General features: G+C 44.3%; 1 protein-coding gene across 5 annotated transcripts in view; it reads left to right on the forward strand.

Annotated features, from left to right (window-relative positions):
• Positions 1-19,938, forward strand: part of BCL11B (BCL11 transcription factor B) — a 97,026-nt gene that overhangs the window by 13,926 nt on the left and 63,162 nt on the right. For 3 of the 5 annotated variants that reach the window (XM_050335907.1, XM_050335910.1, XM_050335909.1), the window contains exon 2: positions 717-1,085. In XM_050335907.1, the coding sequence (XP_050191864.1) occupies positions 717-1,085 (369 nt within the window). The remainder of the gene's footprint in view (positions 1-716; positions 1,086-19,938) is intronic. The other 2 variants (XM_050335908.1, XM_050335911.1) reach the window with 1 other exon arrangement.

Raw genomic sequence — 19,938 nt, forward strand, 5'->3', positions numbered from 1 at the left:
AAGATTTCAGGCTCAGCCAATATTCCAGTATGTTAAATAAGTGCCTCATTCCCTTTCCCACTGTACAGACTTTTGAAATCCCTTAACTGCTCATGTGACCATATCCTGCTTACCTTACTCTTAAAATAGTTTTCTGTAATTCGTGCTAATGGGTTGTCATTTAATCTTGAGAGTAACTTTGTAACAGGAAAGGTGGTACTAATTTTGTATGTCACAGGGAGCCTGGTCCTGGTAGTTTGGAGCATACAAGCTTTCCACCTCTCTCTGAAAAAGGAGGAGAGGTTTGTGTGCATAAGCTTTGCTGGATGGGGCCTTGGCCAGATGGCTGGGAGACGCGGTGGGATTGAGAAGGTGGGATAAAAAGAGAGTAACTATTTCAGAATGTGACTCGGGGCTCGAACGCTTGCAAAATGGCTCTTTTCTGATATCCTTGCAGTGCTGGCAGCAGTGGGAAGGAGCTGTCAGGAAAGCTATGCCAGGTCAGCCTTTCCATTTTGTTTCAGGCAGGCTTGGTTGCAAAATATATTGAAATCATTCTGGGAGAGCGGAAAAGCTGAAAAATAAAAGAAAGATCTAATCAGGCTTGACTTCTTCGGGGGGTGGGGGAAGGCTGGGCCTCTGGTGATGCATCCTTCAGAGTCTGTGAACACTCAAAGCAATCTCTTTCTTTTTTCCCTTCATCCCTTTCCTCCCTCTTTCCCCTTGTCCATGCAAAGCAGAGGCTGACCATGTGGAACCGGCACTGGCCGACGAGGATGAGAGCCTGGCAATAGCAGACCCAAGCGGCATCAGCATCGCTGCAGGCGGGACAGACCCCGACTTGTTAACCTGTGGACAGTGTCAGATGAACTTCCCGTTGGGAGACATCTTGGTTTTTATAGAGCACAAGAGAAAACAGTGCAATGGCACTGGTGGTGTCTGCTATGAAAAGAGCATGGATAAGAGCAGCCCTCCCCCCTCCTCTCGCGCCGAGCTCAGGAAAGTGTCAGAGCCAGTGGAAATCGGGATCCAAGTCACACCCGATGAAGAAGACCGTCTTCTCACGCCTACAAAAGGAATTTGCCCCAAGCAGGAGAACATTGCAGGTACAGCACGTTTTACACTCAATCAACTGCCTAGGTAATCTTTTAACTAGTGTCCTCTAGAAAGTGCCATGAAACACAGACTTCAGTAACAGGTCTTTATAGGAACCATCCATTCTGGAGGATCCTCACGGCTATGCAGGGCTGTCCATCCCGTGTTTAATTCAGTGTAGCTGTCTGTGCAGGACCAGCTGCTGGAGAAAGGGGCCTCTCAGTTCCCTGAGAAAGCCAAGGAGCAGCCTGTACATGAGGGAAAAAGTAGAAAGATGGAGTCAGAAAATATTTGATGAGCATCCTTAAGCAGGCAGAAGTGGTGGAGGGATAGGGGACTTTGGTGAGGTGCTCAGTTCAGTCGTCTTCCAAATACCTTTTGTCACATGCAGACTCACTGGGAAGGATTAAATCCTGACCCTAGTGAAGTCAGTGGAAAAATCGTCTTCCCACTGACTGTTAGTGGGAAGAAGATTTTGTTGTGAGGGCTGAAGCAGGGGTTCACTAAATCCTTGCTTTTTCTTTTCCTGGGGCAGATGTTAGCTTCCTGGCCTGCACTTCTGCCTGTGCTGCCTGTCCTGGGTCTCTGTAGATGGCTCAGGTTGGGTAGGCAACACCTGCATTCACATGCACACCCCAAATGGTCTTCTGAATGAGGATACAAGAGCACAGGCTGGCCTGGGTGAGAAAATAGCAGGCATTTCTTTTTCTAAAGCTCTTGTATGTGGTGCAGTTAACATTCATTCAGTGGACCTCCCTTGCTCAGAGGTGGGCAGGAGAGTGCTGGTATCTACCTGGGAGAGCTGACATGCAGTGGTTCCTGCAGAGTGCCCAGCGTGGGGCTGCTTCCATCATGCAGGGCATATCTCCCCTCTGCAGTGGTGAAAGGAAGACTCTCCTCCCTGCCGGTGAATGGGAGTTTTATGTTACACAGCAGGATCTCCCCTGAAATGGGCCTTTTTTGTTCAAATCAACTCCATCCCATACAGAAGATCAGTGGCAATTTGTCTTTCTGCCACTGTCCTGATTTCTCTAGGAATTGTCCTATGGGATTAGATCTGACAGTCCAGGATCCTGCCTGTAGTAGATATGTTCCCATGAGGTGATCCCCAGAAGACTGGTGAGAGGTTCCTGTCTTTACCGTTGAAGTTGAAGCGATTCCCGCTTTTAGTGCTGGAGGTCTGTGAATCAGCCCCCAGCATCTCTGACAAGCTTGGGCATCACATAAGTGAGGATGCCGGCTTTGAAATGCTGCAGTCTTCAGACATCCTGTCTTATGCCACCCCTTGACTACATTGTTTCCTTCTAAAAATCTTTTTTGGGTGCAGACACCATCTTGGTATGGAACGGCTGGTAGCTTTGGGGGCATTATGTGTGGCAGCCTGTGTTGTAGCATTGTAAGCAATCCTACTGTAAGACCTGACCCTGTGTTTTTGTCATCCTTTTTCAGCTTTCCCCCTCCTTTTTCAGCTTTCCTCGTCCTTTTTCACTTGTGAATACATTTCTTGGTAGAGATGACTACATTGTGGTGCAGCAGATTTGAAGGCTAGATTTCCTTGCCATTTGGTAGGAGCAGAAGAGAAGCATTCAGCACCTTCTCCTCTGGTCTGCTGAAGGTCTGAGTGATGCTGAGCACTCTCCGTAACTGTCGATCCCGCTGTAAGCTGATGGTGCTCAGCCCCTTGCAGAGTGCCCGGTGCTTAGTAAGGTTGGTTCAGGAGACCTGTGCTGCAGTTGCAGTCCAGAGCTCACCTCTGACTAATCTCTGCCCAAGTTCAGTCCATAGTGAAGTACCTCAACGGTCCAGTGCAGACGGTGCTGTCCCTTCCCAGCTTCTGGGGGTCAGCATCAACGTAACCAACACTTTTGCCACACAGAAAAACTGCAAGGGGAGGAGGGGGTGAAGGGGATGTTCACATGTGGGAAAGGCATAATAAAAAAAAAAAAATTAAAAGCCAATCTGGAGCACCTAATCTCTTTCAGACTAAACTGAATATCAAATGAAAATATGTAGAAAAGATTTTGAATTGAGAAAAATAAAAGGGTTTATCATTTGATTGGCATTTTCTCAGCAGTGCATGGAGATAGGGACATCCACTAAATAGTGCAGTAATAATGCTTTCTCAATTAGGAGCCCAGCTTTGAGATAAAAAGGTGCAGTGTCCTTCCATATTTTTTTTAATAGCAGCGGATAGTTTTCAATAGTAGGATAAAAGCCTCACATTACAGCCATGGAGGGTAGCCATGAAAAACCCACAGAAGTCATTCACTGGAAAGGCTTTAGTGGGATATACCAAACCCCTTATTTATATTTCAATAGAAAGGCTTTCTGCATTAGCCAAGAAAATCAGAATCTGCATTTAACATTAAAGGTATTTCCCAGTGAGCGGCTGTAGAGCATTGTTGTTAGATTTGTTAAAAAAAGAGACTAAATACGATTTCATAAAAGGGAAACTTAATCTCTAAGGCAGCTTTCTCCTACCCTGCCACCCCCTCTCTTTATTTTTTTATTTTTTTTTTGTAATAATGCAACAGCCTACAGTATTTTTACTTTATATGTGACGAAAGATATTCTTAGCCTTTCTGTACTGCGACAGGAAGAATGAATTTCTTTATTCCACCAAAAAATATGTAAAATAATCCCTTAGAAGTATGGGGAGATATGTTTGTTCAAAGCATTTAAAATGTTATTTTAATCAAAGGCACAAAACACTCTACATGCTGTGTCAGCTAAAGGAGACCATTACATTTTAACAGCAAATCATGCTCTTTTTCCCCCTTCTAGCCAGCCCCCCTCTTTGAAACTAACTTTTTTTTTTATTAAATAAAAAGGCGAAAAAGATTAAAGAATAATAAAAAAAAACTTCAGTGGCTCAAATGTATAAAGTAATTTAATATGGTGGAAGCATTAATTATTTTAGCTTAATTGAATTCTGAGGACTGCAGTAGTTGCATTTTCGTAGACAAGCTCTGTTTATTATTTCTTTGTGTAGATTAACAGTAAAGGAAACATAGATAACTTTCAGTTATTTATTGTAAAATAAATGTGTCAATTCATGTGTAAAGCAAGCTGTTCAAAGATAATTGAGTCTTTATATTTGAAGAGGGAAACCAGAAATCACCCACTCGCCACTTCGGCTCCCTGAAATATGCTGCCACCACTGCTGTCCTCAAAGAGGTTTCAGCTCCTCTCCTTGATCTTGTGTTATTTTTGTAGACCTTCTTATTTGGTCAAAATAATTTGTATGGCCTTTTGTGGTGTGATTAAGCCGCCAAACCTTAAGTCTTCCCATGGCTGGATGAAGTGAGGGTATGTCAGGCGCTGAGCTTGGCTCTGCCATTGCACCTCTCTTCCCTCTGGGTGTGAGGATATTGGGATGCAGTGCTGAGCATTCATCCTGGCACAGGGTATTCCTGAGGTCTTTCCTCCTCTGTTTATTTTTGTCTTTTTTTTTTTTTCTTTCTTGGTAGCTCTTCTTGCACCCGTCACTGAATGCCTCTCGATCACACAACAGACCTTGTGCTGCTTTGAGGCAGGCCGGTAGAGCTCAGGAGTCTGCAACAAATTGTATGCACGCAACACAAATCTCCGGCTGACGTTTCCATATTTCAGTAGAGACAAAGGCAACTTTGTCTCTGCAATCAGCTTTTAGAGATCTTACGATAAAAAAATCTGTCATCTTTCCCTGCCTGGTAATTTGCAAATCCAAGCTTTTCAAGGTGTTTTCATTTAGTTACCACTGTCCATGAGATGTGTGGTAGCATGTTAGCTGGCACTAGGAGGATGTGATTTGCTTAGGAGCAGTCTGCCCTGTAAAGTTTTTGTTTGTTTTTTTTGTTTTTTGTTTTTTTAAATTGTCTGACCTGTTTGAAAATCAGTTCTGCCTCTCGTACAGAGGGTGTGATAGTATCGAACAGATGTACCAGACTGTTGCACAGCAAAACATAGCCTGGCCAATGAGTTGGCTAGGAGTTATCAGGCACTGCTCCTTTTACTTCACTGCTGGCAGGTATTTTGGAAAAAAATTAGACCACTGTTGTATTTTATATATATCTTTTTATCTTTCACACTTATCAGATCTTGGGCATAACCAGGTGACCTGTCCTGGCTGAAGAATGACCTGGGAAACATACTTCCACTGTCCTTTGACTGATAGCATCTCCTCTCCTCTCCATGGCCTGCTGGGCTCATGGGCCTGTAGTCTGTTAGTAGGACTCTCTGAAATGATCCAGATTAAATAAAAAGTACCAGGCAGCCAGCTTGCTTTTAATGCTTGGATGGTTTCATAGAACCCTGGCAGAGAGGAAGGAACCTCTGTGGGGCAGGCACCACTTGGAACAGACCTTCTCCAGATTCACTGACAGGTCTGCACCTTCGGGCCAGCGTACCCTCACAGACACATAATGACAGCAGCAGCAGAGGTTCATTAAGACAGTGAGTTAATTTCTGCAAGGATGGTACTAGGAAAGGAGTCGATTGGAATTCCTCATTCATCCTGTCCCGGCCACCAGTGCTGGGCTCCACACATTGTACTTGAACTAGATGTGCATTGTGAAAAAAGGCTCCCTGTCAGAGGCAGGATTTAACTGCAACCCCTGCTCCATGAATGTTCATTTCAGGCTTTTGAATGGTAAAACTGCCAGTGAGAGAAACTAAATAACTCGCATGTGCTGGAAGCCAGAGATAAACACCGCCGTAGGTTGCCATGAAATAGGCTATTTGATATATTTAGAATTGTTATTTTTCTCCAAATTAAGATTAGTTAAATCCATGTGTGTTGTGTGAGTGATTGTTAACTCAATGGCATGGATTATCCTTTTTTCAAATCATGACAGCTAATTATTATTGCTGTCTACCCTGAGACATTCGCTTACAATGTACCATTATGGACCCGTGCACCCATATTAACTGCAGGACTCAGACAGCCATCGTGATGCCTTCACATGTGAGGGGAGGAAAATGCAAGCTGAAACAACCCAAGCAGTGTGACAGTGATGTCGGGCAGGTTCAGAAGAGCTGTCCTGAACAGCACTGAGCTGGCACATGGCTTAGGGGCCATCCCGTTCCAAAGGCTGCCAGGGCACTGGGTGCTGCTACCAGCATATTCCTGGGGTAGTGCATTTTGCAGGAGTGACTTGTTAAAGCCAGGCCAGGAAAAACACTATGTGAAGAAGAAGAGGCTTCCAGAAGTGTGTGGTAACAGTGCCTGAGAAACTCAGCTTGTAGTTGCAATCCTTCTCATGAGGCTTTTCCAGACTTGTTTCTTCCCTCGCATCTGCTGGGGTTTTCCTGAGCAGAGGAGTTACCTGGCCACCTCCTCCTCCTTTGCTGTATTTAGCAACACATTTTGCCAGGTATTTAGCAACACGTTTTTCTAATTGGTGTTGCTGAGCAGTAAGGGAAGGACACATGACACAAGGAAGGTGTCAACTGGTGGTGCCCTGAGAGAGGGTTAATGAGCAAGCCTCCTGCCCCTGGGACCTTGCTGAGGTCCTGGCTTGGGTGTGGAGAGAAAAACAAGCTAGGTGATCTCACCCAGAGCTCTGCTTGTGCCCAGAGCTGGGGGTGGGGAGGCATGCTGGGGGAGCTTGGCTCTCCTCTGGGGACAGGACAACCCCCAGCCCAGGGGAGTGGCCCTCCCCTGGTTTGCTGAGGCTTTAAGCATGACCAAGGGGTGCTATGTTGATGGGTAAAAGTTTTAAGGCTGCCAGGGGAAGCCAACATGGGGGTCTCCAAAGAACGTGATTGCCTCTGTGGGGGATCCTATGAAGGGCTACCCATCAGCGTGTGTGCAGGGCCGCAGCCGCAGGGCTGTGGTCACGGTGCTTCTCACAAAGGCAGCAGCACGGACCCTGCCAATCCCAGCAAGAGTTAAAGGTGAGAAACCTGCGAGTTACAAAACCCTTCCTTCCCCTTGCTTGAACTCCACCACACCCTGTGGCCCCACTCCAGCGCCCTCTGCTCAGCCCTAGCCCGAGGGCACCGACCGCCCTCTCGGTGCTGCAACCTCAGCTCGCCCCCAGGTGTCCTGTCCGGGGTCCGGCCCCACCAGGCACCAAGACTTTACTGGCATCTGCCAGTCAAGAGTGAAATTATTCACACGGAGTTTTTAAAAGCAGTTTTAAAAAAAAGGCCAAGGAATATTATGCCCTCGATTCTCCCTGCTGGTTTTAGTTTTTTGTTTTGTTCCTCTCACCATCCTGTTTTTCAAAGTTATTTTCCGCGCCCTATATGTGGTTAGCAGGATTCCCACGAGGGTGAAGCAGAAGGTGCCGGTGCTGGAGGAGCGGTGGGGGGTCCAGTTCACCCTGCTCTGCCCTGGTTTCACCTGGGGTAACTCCCCTGAAACTGACAGGACCATGCCAGATTTATCAGGTGACACAAGTGGGGACCTGCCCCTGAATGCATCGTGTGCCGAACAGAGAAACAGGCTTCCTGCTGTTATTCTCTCTCTCTCTTTTCTCTTAGTTATAGCCATCTTTGGTTTTATGAGGGACAATTCTGGGTAAAACCCTTTTGGCAGAAGTGCCATTTTGGAGGCTGATGAGAGGGAATGTGAGAAGGTCAGTCAGTATACTTGGCCAGAGTCTTCTTGCTCTGAGGTGAATGCCTGTGAGGAGTCACTCTTTAGGAGCAAAACTTGCTTGTTTGTACCAGTTTGGCACTGCTGTTACCCTCTTTTAATTAAATGGGAGAACTCTGGACTTAGAACCTACTCAGAATGTCACCTAACAAAGTGGCTTTTTGCCTTTATTCGGTTCCTTTTGTGAAATTACTTGGGCCATGTGTGAAAGACCAAAAATCCTGTGTATATCTGGTTATTATTGTTATGGAAAGATCAGTAGATTTTTATAGGCAACACTAATAGCAATGTGCTTGTGCTCAGTGGAGTATTGACTGCAAGAAAAGAGTTTGTAGGTGTTTGCAGGGGAATTTTGTATTGGCATGTTGCTGAAGGAAAATTAGGTCCGTGGAAGCACTGTAAAAGAGAAAAGCTCCTATAGAGATAGAAGAAGTTGCTGTTCCTCTCCAACGGTGGATAAATACATAAAGGCACAGAAATGGTTCCTTTGCTTCAGCAAGACAGAAGTATTGCTATAGCATGAGGCTACCTCCCTTCATGTCTTTTCCATAGATTGTTTTTCTTTCTCAGCCAGTGTTTGAACTGTGCTGCCTGTGCATACAGTGACCAAATCGGCTGTGACATAAAGGTTGAACCTTTCTAGGTTTTTTTGGAGATTGGAACATTTTTCTATCATAACCGGAGAAAAAAAAAAAAAACCCTGTGAAGTAATCATACTTTTTGTACAAGAAAGGCTTGAATTTCTATGTCATGTCACATAACTTCAAAGGGCATAGATTTGGGGCTGACTTTCAGCACTGGCTTCGGTGGCCGAGTGGGAAGATGGGAGCCCGGAGGGTAAGAAATAGAAGAGAGGGGCCAGGTATAGAAAACCATGTTTCTCAGCAGAAAACCTTGGAAGCCAGGAGAAACTGGGTAGCTGGGTGGCTCTTATCTTAGGAGATGCGTGTGCTCACTCCAACGAGAGCATACTTTTCAGCATGGTTCCTTTTCCCCATTCCCTCCCACCTTCCAAATGGTAATTGGTGGGCCGTGCAGTAGAAACGTTATTTAAAAAAAAAAAAAAAAAAAAGAAGAAAAACTGGGTGGGTGGGGTATCTAGGGATTTGGTGTCTAAGCTCAGGAGTTAAGCCGGAAATCCCAGAGATGTAATGAAAACAAAACGGACTTTTCACTCGCGCTGTGGCATTCTGGCAGTGAGAACGCTTTCGTGAGCCAATGTTTTCATTGTAGGTTTTCTCGAGAGAAGTAGTGGAAACGAATCGTTAACCCCTTAACAGGAATGAATGTGGTTGCTGCAGCGGAGAGAGGAGAGTCCTCTTGGCTCCTGGTTGCCGTGTTGCAGAGCTTGGGGGTGTGTGTATGTTTGTGTGTAGTGGGGAAGGTGGGGTAGATACCACTTGTAAGGAGTTAAATAATGTTAATGGCAGTTGTGAAGTGGTTACTTAGTGGTTGTTGTTTTTTCCTCTTTGCATGTATGCCTTTGCAGAAAGATTCAAGCATGGTCAGCGCGAACCACTGTTAAGCCCAACAGCTCTTAAACTTGTTCCTTCTTCTGGCATTTGGTAGCGTATTCCTTGAGCGAGAAAAGGGGGACGCTGCTCACTGGTCCCTCGGCAGGGTCATAAAAGCTGCGGATGGAAAAGACCTACCAAGTAGCAGATCCTAGTTTTCCTGGAAAGTGGACATACAGGATGTGTGTCTGTAGTAGGCGTGTTAACGTCTGCAGTTTTAAATGTCCAGCAGCCTTGGATAGTGTTCAGCCTTACAGGAGTAAGCCCCTTGTTTACAATGAAGGGAGTCTGTGGAGGAAGGGAGCTGGGAGTGAATAATCTAATTTACCTTAACAGCCACTTTTAGTGAAGAGATCTTGTATCCCTGTCCTCCATGCTCTCATTAGGCTGTATCTTATTTTGGTATTTTATTTCACCTTTTGATCACTGCTCGCACTTACTGTATTTCTCTCTCCACACTCTCATTAGGGTATTTTATCTGCATGTATTCTTGCAAACGGTATAGAGCATAATCCCCTCTGTTCTAGCTAAAGAGTATCTTATCTACCCTTTAGCATCTTGGAAGAGCAATTAAAATTATTATAGACTCTCTTCCAGGTGTCCTAGATCTCTGGTCCTTGCATGCAGGTTGTGGGACTCTCGGTGCTGTGCAGACTTTGGATGTAATTGCATAGCTGCTGCAAAGGGCTGTCTCTGCAGCTGACCTTGCTCAGCGCATCTGGCCTCTGAATAGATGTTTGCCTTCTTTCTTCCCACTTTGACAGCTCCCTCCCCTCTGCACTCCAGCCCCTCACTCTGCTCCAGCCCACTCCTTGTCTGCTCACTCTGGGAAAGCACGGCAGCGGCAGGGTATTTGTGGCTGAAACTGCTTTGGCAGTGAGCAGAGGTTGAGGAGAGCGTTGGTTCTCCTGCACACCCCTGTTTGAAGAGGGGAAAAATAAGAAAGGAAAGAGATGCTGTTGAATAAATGATGGTTGTGCATGTTTTTATACCACACTCCTTCTGTAATGGTCATTTAAACAAGGTGGAGTGTTGAGGGAGGTGAGAACAAGATGAGACTGCAGACAGGGATTAAACAGCCCTCTTCCTCTTTTAAGACATTTATTATTTTCAGAGTCAAACCTGTAGTCAGCTAATGTAATTGTAAAGATCTCCTTTGAATTATTGCCGAGGTGCTCTGAAGTCTTCTATTAGAGCTGATGTACTTGCATGCAGGCAAAATCCAGATTTGAATTTAGCACTTACTTATTTTCAATATTAAACTAATTCCTGGTTCAGTTTTTCATTTCGAGACCCACTTTTTGTTTCCCGTTTTCTAGACTGCGCTATTACTATCCCATAAAAAGAGTCAGAAAATGAAGGAAAGTTTCCTGAGCAAGAAGGAATTTTTTTTTCCCTTTTGGTATTTTTTTTTCTTTTTTTTTTTTTTCTTCCCCCTATGCCTTGGCCCACAGCCAACCTGTCTTTCAACAAGTAGAGAGCCATTCCAAGTTGAAATTTATAGAGCATAGTCCAGGTTCAAGGGCTGAAGCCCGCCAACAGCTCCAGCCTCTTTGTTACTGATTAATTCTGCAAGCGGTTCAGCTGGTTTGCTCACTTCTGCCCGCTCTTCACAGCACCACGGCGCTTCCGAGCCGGCTGCCGCTGCTTCCCTCCCTCCCCCTCCACGCTTTTCAGCAATGCTTTCTCCCCTCGTTGTACAGCATTCTCCCCAAAATTCTTTTTAACCCCGTGCAGTTCAAGCTGCACTGAGTTGAATTTAGCGTCAAAATTACAAAACATCCTTTCCCTCTTTCCCTCCACTTTTTTTCCTCCTTTTTTACTTTTTTTTCCCCCCTTTTTTTTCCCTCCTCCCTCCCCCGCCCCCTACAGCTAATTTTAAACGTCTGGAGCTTCCCATTTCACTTCAGCTCATATTAACGATTGCTTCTTGGCATCAGTTGGAACCCAAGTTCCCAGGTTTTAATTAGTTTACTCAAACACATGCACTGGAGCAAAAGAGTTTCTTTCAGCTTTACCTGCAAAGGATGTTTCCTGTCTCAGCGAGGGGGTTTTCCTCGGGAGGGATTTGAAAGGCAGAAGTTTTGAAGTGGTCTCAATATGGGGCCCCACAAGAGTGAATGTGGGAGGTGAGGGAGAGAAAGAGCAGGAAGAGAAAAGAAGAAAAAAAAAAAAAACCAAACCAAAACAAAAAAGAGTTCGGGAAAGTACCTTGAAATGAGGATGGTCCCAATCCTGCAACAAATTGGATCTCAAAGCACAACCTTATTGACGTCAGTGGGGGTTTAGCCATTGGCTTCAGCACAGGCCAGATTTTGTCCTTAGCCTGCACCGAGCTGTAGGTAACGCCAATGGTCCTCTGCAGTCAGCGGGATTACTGATGTGCAGAAAGTTAAGCATGTCTGTAAGCGTTGGCAGGATTAAGATCTGTGCTGGTATTTTCAGACCAAGTGAAATGCATGTGGGAGTTTTTTAAAGAAGAAAGTGCATGGGAGTTTTAAAAAAGGGAGAATATAGCCAAGCCTGCCATTTATAAGCGCCTTGGGGAAAAACCTGGGTTGCTATTAAAAATATCGGAGGACTAATGTGTTACTAATTGTGACACAATTAACTTCTTAAAAGTATCTGATTGTGAGTCCCAAGAAAATAAAAGGATGTGGATGAATAGCTAGAAATCAGGCCTGTGTTTCAGTTTAAACATTTCTTTTCTATTAACTAGAAATAAAAGCGAGCCTGGAGGTTCACTTTACCATGCATCTTGGTTACTCTGTTCCTAGAAGCCTACTTTTGAGTGGGTTATTTAAAGAATTAAAAACAACAACAACGAAAAGAAGCTTAAACCTAGTAGCTGTCTGAGACCCCTGTATGTGGCTTTAGCACACAGCTCTTAAATTCTTGTTTAAACATTTCTTGAGAGCTGTTTCTTATGAAATAAAAATGTGTGCTATTTGTCTCTAGCAGATTAAAAGTTTACCTTTAATGTGACACCTTCTCAAATCTAGTTGGAAGCATGTCTCTATTTTATGGTATTATGAAGCAGGTCTTGAGCAGAAACAACATGTTTAAGTAAGAGAGAACGAGATAGAATCTGTGGGTTTCTTTCTTTAATGGTTTATAACCAGAAACCTTTTCTGTGTCTGTTTCTGAAACTTATGTGCATACAAGTGGCCAGCACATGTAAACCATGCTTTGAAATTTAACAGTTAACCTTAAAAATATTAAGTTAAGCAAAATGGCATTTTTATTTTGGAATCTACAGACAGCTCTTTGTAATGATCTGGCAGAGGAATCTAAAGTTGGTTGGTTTTTTTTTTAATCTCCAAAACATTCGTAATTTCAGCACTAGAAAACTGAAGCACACCCGAGCTCTGAGAAGGCTCTCTCACATCTGCCTCTGCCTGTGTGCCGATTCCCTGGGGTCCCATTTATAACAATCTAACAAGATAGAATCTGCCTTTGAGTATCAGTAAATATGGCTAAAGATCACAAAACTGTACTCATAATTGTTCAAGACTAAAAGGCAGAATACAGTGTTTGATTAATGTTTATGGTACAGGGCCTTTTTGCAAGAAAGAACTTAAAATAGTGAACCCCAAAACCCCCTTAAAAAGCCCCTGAGCCCCCCCACCAGCTCCCTCAGAGTTCCTGGAGGATGCTATCCTTACTGTGTGAAGTTCATCATTTAGGATGATGCACTTTATTTTTGATTTTGAAGCTGATTGAGGATATCTGATTGGAGTTGTTTCTCCAAAGGGGTACACAAGGTGGGTTTCTGTTAGCAGTGCTAGTACACAGGAGCAAAAGACATCTTTACTGGCCATCAGAAGTACCCATCTCTTCAGGGGACTTTTGACAGTGCATTGTCTTGGAGTGGCCTCATCCTTACCGTGTCTGCCCTGTGGGTGAGGAAAAACACTCTCAATCCTCAGTGCTCCCTATCTGACAATTAACATTCAGTAGAAATATTTTATCAAGGGGATGTTATGGATGCAGTGGTGTCTGTCAGAGACCCCTTGCAAAGGAACCTGCTTGTTTTGGAAGGACTGATGAGCTGGATTGATGAAGTCTGTGGGCTGGGGCCTTGAGGCTGCTTGGGCTATGTTTTTTTCCGGACGACTGACAGCTTGCTTTCAGGCATTTCTTGGGTGGGGCAATTCACTGGTTGTCTTCACTCCCTCCGCAGGAAGCTTGGGAACTCCTATTGTCTTCACTGTTGGGAAATTTCCCTGCTCTCTGGAAAGGTTTACTTCTTCGAGCGATAGTGAGTGGAGAATACAGTACAGATGGATCTGTTTCTCTTTCATTAGCTCTTTTAAGACTCTTGTTTAAATGTGTTTGCTTTTCAAATTGTAAATGTCAGTGTTTCAAATATCACTGCTATTTAATAAATAGACCTTTGAAAATGCCCAGGCCAGGACTTTGTAAAATGCTGGTCTCGAGTTGGCAGAGGTGACACTGGACTTGCACAAAGAGAGGAAGATGTGGGTAAGAGTCAGTGTTAGTCTGTATTCAGGGCTGGTCCTTCTCAGAGGCTCTTGCCAGGGCAGAGGCCAGAGTAGGTCCTGTGAGAGGGAGCTAGTGGTGGGGCTGGATGCTGGCCAGGGTACTGGGGCGGGGGGGGGAAGTGCTGAGAGGGTGGCTGTGACTTTTGCAGTGAAAAATCCATGATTTGGGGAATGGGGTAAGGGTACAGAGAGAAAACCTGGAAGGGCAGATGTGCGTATGCTCCAGTGGAGTTTGTTTCTCACTGAGGAAAGCTGTGGCCTTTAGGGTGAGAGAGTAACTGGGGTGTGCAGAGAACTGTGCTAGGAGAAATACCACCCCAGCGTGCCACCACAGGAGAACACTGGCACTTCTAGAGTCACGCTTGAATACTTCTGTTTCCCACCCTCCTGTCCCTACACTTTGCCCAGCGCTCGCTGTGTGATGGCTGTGCAGAGCAGAGCCTAAACCCACTTCCCTGTAAACCCTTCTGTTGGACAGGTCTGGGTGGTTTGATGGGGGTAGAGCAGGAGAGTTCATCAGCCCTTTCTCCCACCCTGCAGCACCACCTTTGTTTCCAGGAGTGGAGCAAGTCCAGGAATTTTTAATGCTAGCTGCCACTGGTTTTAACTCTCCCCTCTCTTTGCCAGCACCAGCTTTAAGACGCCCACAGGAGATATGCAGTCTCATTTCTCAGATGAGGCAGAAAAGATGTGAATGGGTTTATTTTCTGAAGTGCCTGGCTGCATCCAGTGGGGGCTTGGGGCAGTCTGCTATGCTTAGCATTCCTCTGGATGAGGCCACAAGCACTACTGTCCAAAATGCCAGTGAGGAGCAAGTGAAGGTAGTGGGGCTGTGGCCAGGAGAGCTGCCCTCTGATTCATTTCTCACAGCCCTACCCTTTTGCGTGTGCATTGATATTTTTGAGCAAGCCCTAATCCCTTTGAGTGTCTGTGCTGTTAGCATGTCCCCCCCACCTCCAAATTCATTGGCAGAAAGGTTGGATTAAACAAAAGTGAAATCACAGACAAGGCACTGGGGAAGACAGTGATGTCTCCCATCCCCTCTCTCAGCATGTACCGGCTGGTGAGGATGGATGGAGGATGGGAGGCTTCGTGCCACTTCCTGGAGCCTCGGCAGCATTGCCACTGTGGGCACAGTGCCAGAAGATGGCTTCTTCCTTATAAATGAATAAGGATCTAAGGAAATTTCACTTGTGAGCATATGATAGGCTCCCTTCCTATGGGGATCTGTGAGCCCTGGAGCTGGGTGCCTCAGGTGAGATGCTGCCTGAGTTTGACTGGGTCCGGACGAGGCCGAGTGCCCTCCCCTCCACTGTGGGTGTTGGTTCCAAGAGGAGCTGGGACTCCTCAGTTTTGCATCTCTGCAACTGGGCTCTGAGGAAGATGAGGAGGCAGGAGGGGAAAGGGAAAAAGAGAAAAGATCTGTGACAAAATCATGCGACACCCACGTAAATATTGTTTGTATGAATTGGGTCCTTCATCTTTTGTTAGCAGCAGCTTGTTAATTAACAGCAGATTAGTGCTGCTTTCTTCTGACACATGAATATATTTTGGGCTAGAAAATACTTGTACTCCGTAAAACTGTGTGACTGAACAATTCAGAAAGTACCAGCGGAGTGCCGTAATGGATTCCCTTTTCATCCCCTCCCCCCTGCCTCCTCCTCCTGCTCTAAATGCAAGCAGATTTCTGCAGTCTAGTGAAGAGACACGTTAAACACAGCTAAATAAATCATGTTTACTCTTGGCGTTCTTGGTAGTGAAAAATCTGTTGGCTGTTTTTACTTCCTTATTTCTCAGCATTTGCTTCCTACCTGTTTTTGAGCCTGTGCCCAGAAATAGTAGTTTTGTCAAACGAGTGGATTATGCCAACCAGTAGTTCCCTCTGCCAAGGAAGCTGCTGGATCGCAAAACCCGGTGACTTCTTTCTTACAGTGACACTGAGATTCCCACTCTTCCTCCCCCCAGTCTCCATTAGAATATAAAATAAAAATATTAAAATCTGGAGAAGGAGAAAATGTAACCAGATTCCTGGCAGTTTTAAGAGCCCAGATTAAGGAAAGTTAAACTTCTGTTCCAGAAGCCCTCCTTTGAGCTGTTTGTGGAGGTGAAAGCGCTGGAGATAGCAATAATAGGAACCAGACATTTTCCCTTTCTCGTTATCGTTCCTTGTCCCATTCTCCCTCAGAAATGGGAGTGGGTTTTGTTTCAAATTTTTTTCCTTCCCTCTACACAGAGCTTTACAACAAGGAGAAAGAGGTAACTGAGCCTTCATTTAACCAAGCTGGCTTGTGAGCTGTTGCAGGCAGAGGGTCTGAATTCTGCTCCTGACCCTGTGCTCTTGGGTGGCCCCATAAACCTTCTACTTGAGTGAGGGGCTGAGCTTCCTCTGTGAGGTGGGGTAAATTCATGGTAAAAGCCATGCACAGTGCATGTATATATATAAAATATATCTATAGAGAGAGTGGCTCATCTGCTGTCATCAGCAGAGCTGTGTCAAGTGGAAGGGAGTATAGCCCAAAAGATAACTCCATTTTGACACAATCCTGGCTATTGAGTGCTTCTCTTTGACCCCAGGTGGCAACTTTTTAGCCTGAACCCATCTTCCTCATTGCTGTTATCCCAGATGTCAGTGATCCCAGATGTGACTGTAACATGGATTATGAGCCTGGTGGACTCTCCCTGTTTAGTTTTAAAATTAGAAAAAAGATCCTTTCTCCCATCAGAGCTTTGCATGTATTTACTCTTTGATCACATTGGAAGGGCCTTATCCTGTCTCCAGAGGAGCTTTAGTTCTGCTTTCAGTGGTAACAGGGATCCGGCCCTGTGCTGAATATTAGCATTTTAATGGCTTACTTAAAACCCCATTGCTGGTACACTCACAGGGCTCCCGGCAGGAGAAGAGTCCAGCTCTGGGGTTTTGCGAAGTGATGTTGCAGGCTGCTATGCCTGCTGAAAGAGAGGAACAGGGATGGCCCATTTGTCATAGATTATTAGTATTGTCAATAATAACATGTCTACAGAAGCCAAATTAATTCCTTCTTCCACTTAGTACTAAGTCGAAGAAATGCCAGCTCAGTTTCAGAACAGGGGAAAAAAAATAAACAGAATCAAAGTTTGTATGTTATGATCCGTCTGAATTTCTGGTGGGAATACTCTGTGATAGAAATGATATTTCCATAGAGGCACTGGCTGCCAGTTTGCTTAATTACATTAAATAGTGGTATAAACCTCTGCAGAACATAAACCTCTGTTCCAGCCAGTCATTAGAATATTGAATCATAAGGAATAATGATACCAGTGCTAACGTGTTACAACGGTCTTTATTATATTAGCAATTGAAGTGTTATTTAAAAAATAAGGTTTGCTGTAGCGGTTTAGGTGTGCATGCATATTTTCTCTGATCACCGATTAAGAGACTGAAGACTAGATTTGAATTTATTACAGGGAAATAAAGGGCTTGCTTCGAGGAAGAGCTACTAGATCGCTGCTTATGATTTTACAATTTGATTCTACTTGTCCTTAAGGAAGGTTCATAATGCTTACTTTGGAAATACCATCTATATCCAGAAAATTAGGGTTAAAATGATGACTTTGTTGAAACTAATTACAGGCTAGTTCAGGTTTTTAGTTGGTGACATTTTAGAGACTTTGCTCGTAATGCAAGAGGTTATAGAAAGATTTGGTTATACTGTGATATACAGCAATAAGCTGCTGTTTGAGTATATTGACATTTTCATCAGGAACAAAACAAAAGTCTACTCACCTTTATTTTACTGGGGTGATAGGTATGAATTTAATATTGCTTCCTCGTGGATGTTTGAGAGAACATCTTGCCTCACCTTGTTTGTACAGTATCTCTGTTTTGTGATCTCTTTGGCTTTTTTTTTAATACGCTTTCCCGGCTAAGTGTATTCAGCTTCCATTTCCACTTGATAATAAAAAGCCTTTTTGTGTCTTATGCTTTTATCTTACAGAGAAAGATGCTATTCTCTACAAATAAATGGGTAAATTGGGAGTTATGGGGAAATCTGGTGCAGAAAATATATACCTCAGAAAAAAAATTCTGTGCGTAGAATGGTTCTTGGTTTCTTGTAGTTGACTTTGCTCTTAGTTTTGTGTCAGACTGAAAGGAGTGAAGGGTTGTTTTTATACTGTATGTGTGTTTTACCTCTCCTGGTACAGGGTTTGGTTATCCTGTCAAATTAGCATTTGTGACTGGCCAAATTCTGTTTGGATCCAAGTGTTTGCCCAAGTGTTTGGGTAAAACTTCGTTGTTCTATTTAGGAGGAGGATTGGGCACAGGTTTGCAGCATGCTTCCTTGTGCAAATGAAACACTGGTTCATTATTTCATTTTTTAAACTTACGTTATAATCTGAACTACATTCCTGATTGCTGGTTTATTTGTCTGCTTGCTTTTGTTATTTAAAAGCTGTTAATTTCCTGGCCTCTTTTCCACTCAGACAGCATTATTTACGCAGTTGTACTGGTGTCCAGTGAATTGAAGACCGAAGCTTTAGATCTTCAGTGTTCCCCTCATTTGGTGGATTGTTTTACCATCTCCAGTTGATTGCTCTGCTCATTTAATTTGACAGATTCAGTTTTCTGGGTCCACTCATACACACACAGTTGGATTGTTTTTTCCTGGGAGATCCAAAACTCAAAGGGAACCCTCATTTTAAAAATCACTGTTGCTCCCTCCCTCCTCAATCACTTGCTCTGCTTTGCTTTTTAAAGTTTACATGTGTAAGTGAATTGCTCTGCTGAGTGTGAACGTGCTCTGTGCACAAAGAAAAATTTTAAAATTATAAATGTGCACGCTAATACCGCCTCTCCTCCCCCCCAATGTTATACTACTTTCAGTCTGATGTATGCATTCACACTAGGCAGGTAGACTATTTTTCACATTGAAATTCAGCACTTACAAAGTGCCTACACTTACATTGCTTTTGGCAAGGGGTGAGCCAAAAAAACAGAAGCTGTGATTCTCTCCCAAAGCTAATTGTGTCTGTATATTAAGTTTGTCCATCTGTGCTGTGCAGGGACATCGGCATCACCTGATGGTTCTCCTTTGCATTTCCAGCAGTGAAGCAGTTAACAGTGCTGCTGCTTAATATATTGCTGTTACAGAGTCTTTTTAGTTTCCAGGACATTTAACTAAATCAGGTGGATGTCATTAGCCGATTTTCACAGATGGGGAGACTGAGGCACAGAGGGGCAGAGTGACTTCATCTGCTTCTTTTTCCCAAGTTCCCTACCGTTCCAGGAATTGTTTTTGCTACCAAACAGCTGAAGAACTGCTAAAGCCTCATCTCGCCTAATTTCACCAGTGATTTTTTTTTTTTTTTGTGAGATATGGATAGAATTCAAAACTACAAGTAGAAAGCAAACTTTAGAGCAAGACAGAGATACTTACCCAAGCAGCAAATCCTGCTGTTCTCTTTTCCAGAGGCCATATTCAGCCTGAGGATACATGTTTGCAGTGCAGTATCTGACAGTGTAAGCGGGGCTCAGCTCTGAATGGCGAAGGCAGAGAAGTCCACTGATGTTAATGACTCCTGCTTCTCTGTAGCTCTTCCCTGGCCACTTCACTCTATTCATTTTAGCCTCTTGACCATCCTCTTGTGGTCAAGCCTGCTGATTATTTGTAGTGGCGTTTCTCTTTCTAGCTGCCTGTATATATTATTTTGCCCTTTGGAAACAGCTCTTTCCATCCACTGAGTTCCTTTATTAATTCCAGGGCTTGTTAAATTGCTATGGTGGTCTGTTGGAGGAGTTATATGTTTCAATTACATCAGGAATATTTGCTGGTATACAGAAATATTCATTATATAATCAGGATTAAAATTTTTAGACCCCACAAGGATTTTTACAACCTTTGAAACTCCCCAGGACTTAATTACAAGAGTTGGGGAACAAACTTGGGAAAATTGATGAACTGTTTATTGTCAGCCCTTTATGCCTTTTGTTAATAAAACCCTCCACAAATCAGGGTGATTATTGTTATTTGTTAGTTTATTGTGGTAGCGTCTGGACATTGCAGCTCAGATCAGGGCACCATTGTATTAGACACTCTGCATCCCCAGAGTGAGATCTGGGCTCTGTTTGGAAGCGTGTTGGGGCTGAACAGACCAGACAGGCAGTCAGAGGGAAGGGGAAAGCTGAGCTCCGGGACAGGACGTGCCGTAGACTGGGTGGCTCATGCCCTGGGGTTTGCACCCCAGCCCTCTTCCCAGCCCAGAGTCCTGTCTGCAAGACCACCCT

Source organism: Myiozetetes cayanensis, unplaced genomic scaffold (assembly GCF_022539395.1).
Source record: "Myiozetetes cayanensis isolate MyiCay16 unplaced genomic scaffold, myiCay2020 scf6-25, whole genome shotgun sequence".
Lineage (NCBI taxonomy): Eukaryota > Metazoa > Chordata > Aves > Passeriformes > Tyrannidae > Myiozetetes > Myiozetetes cayanensis.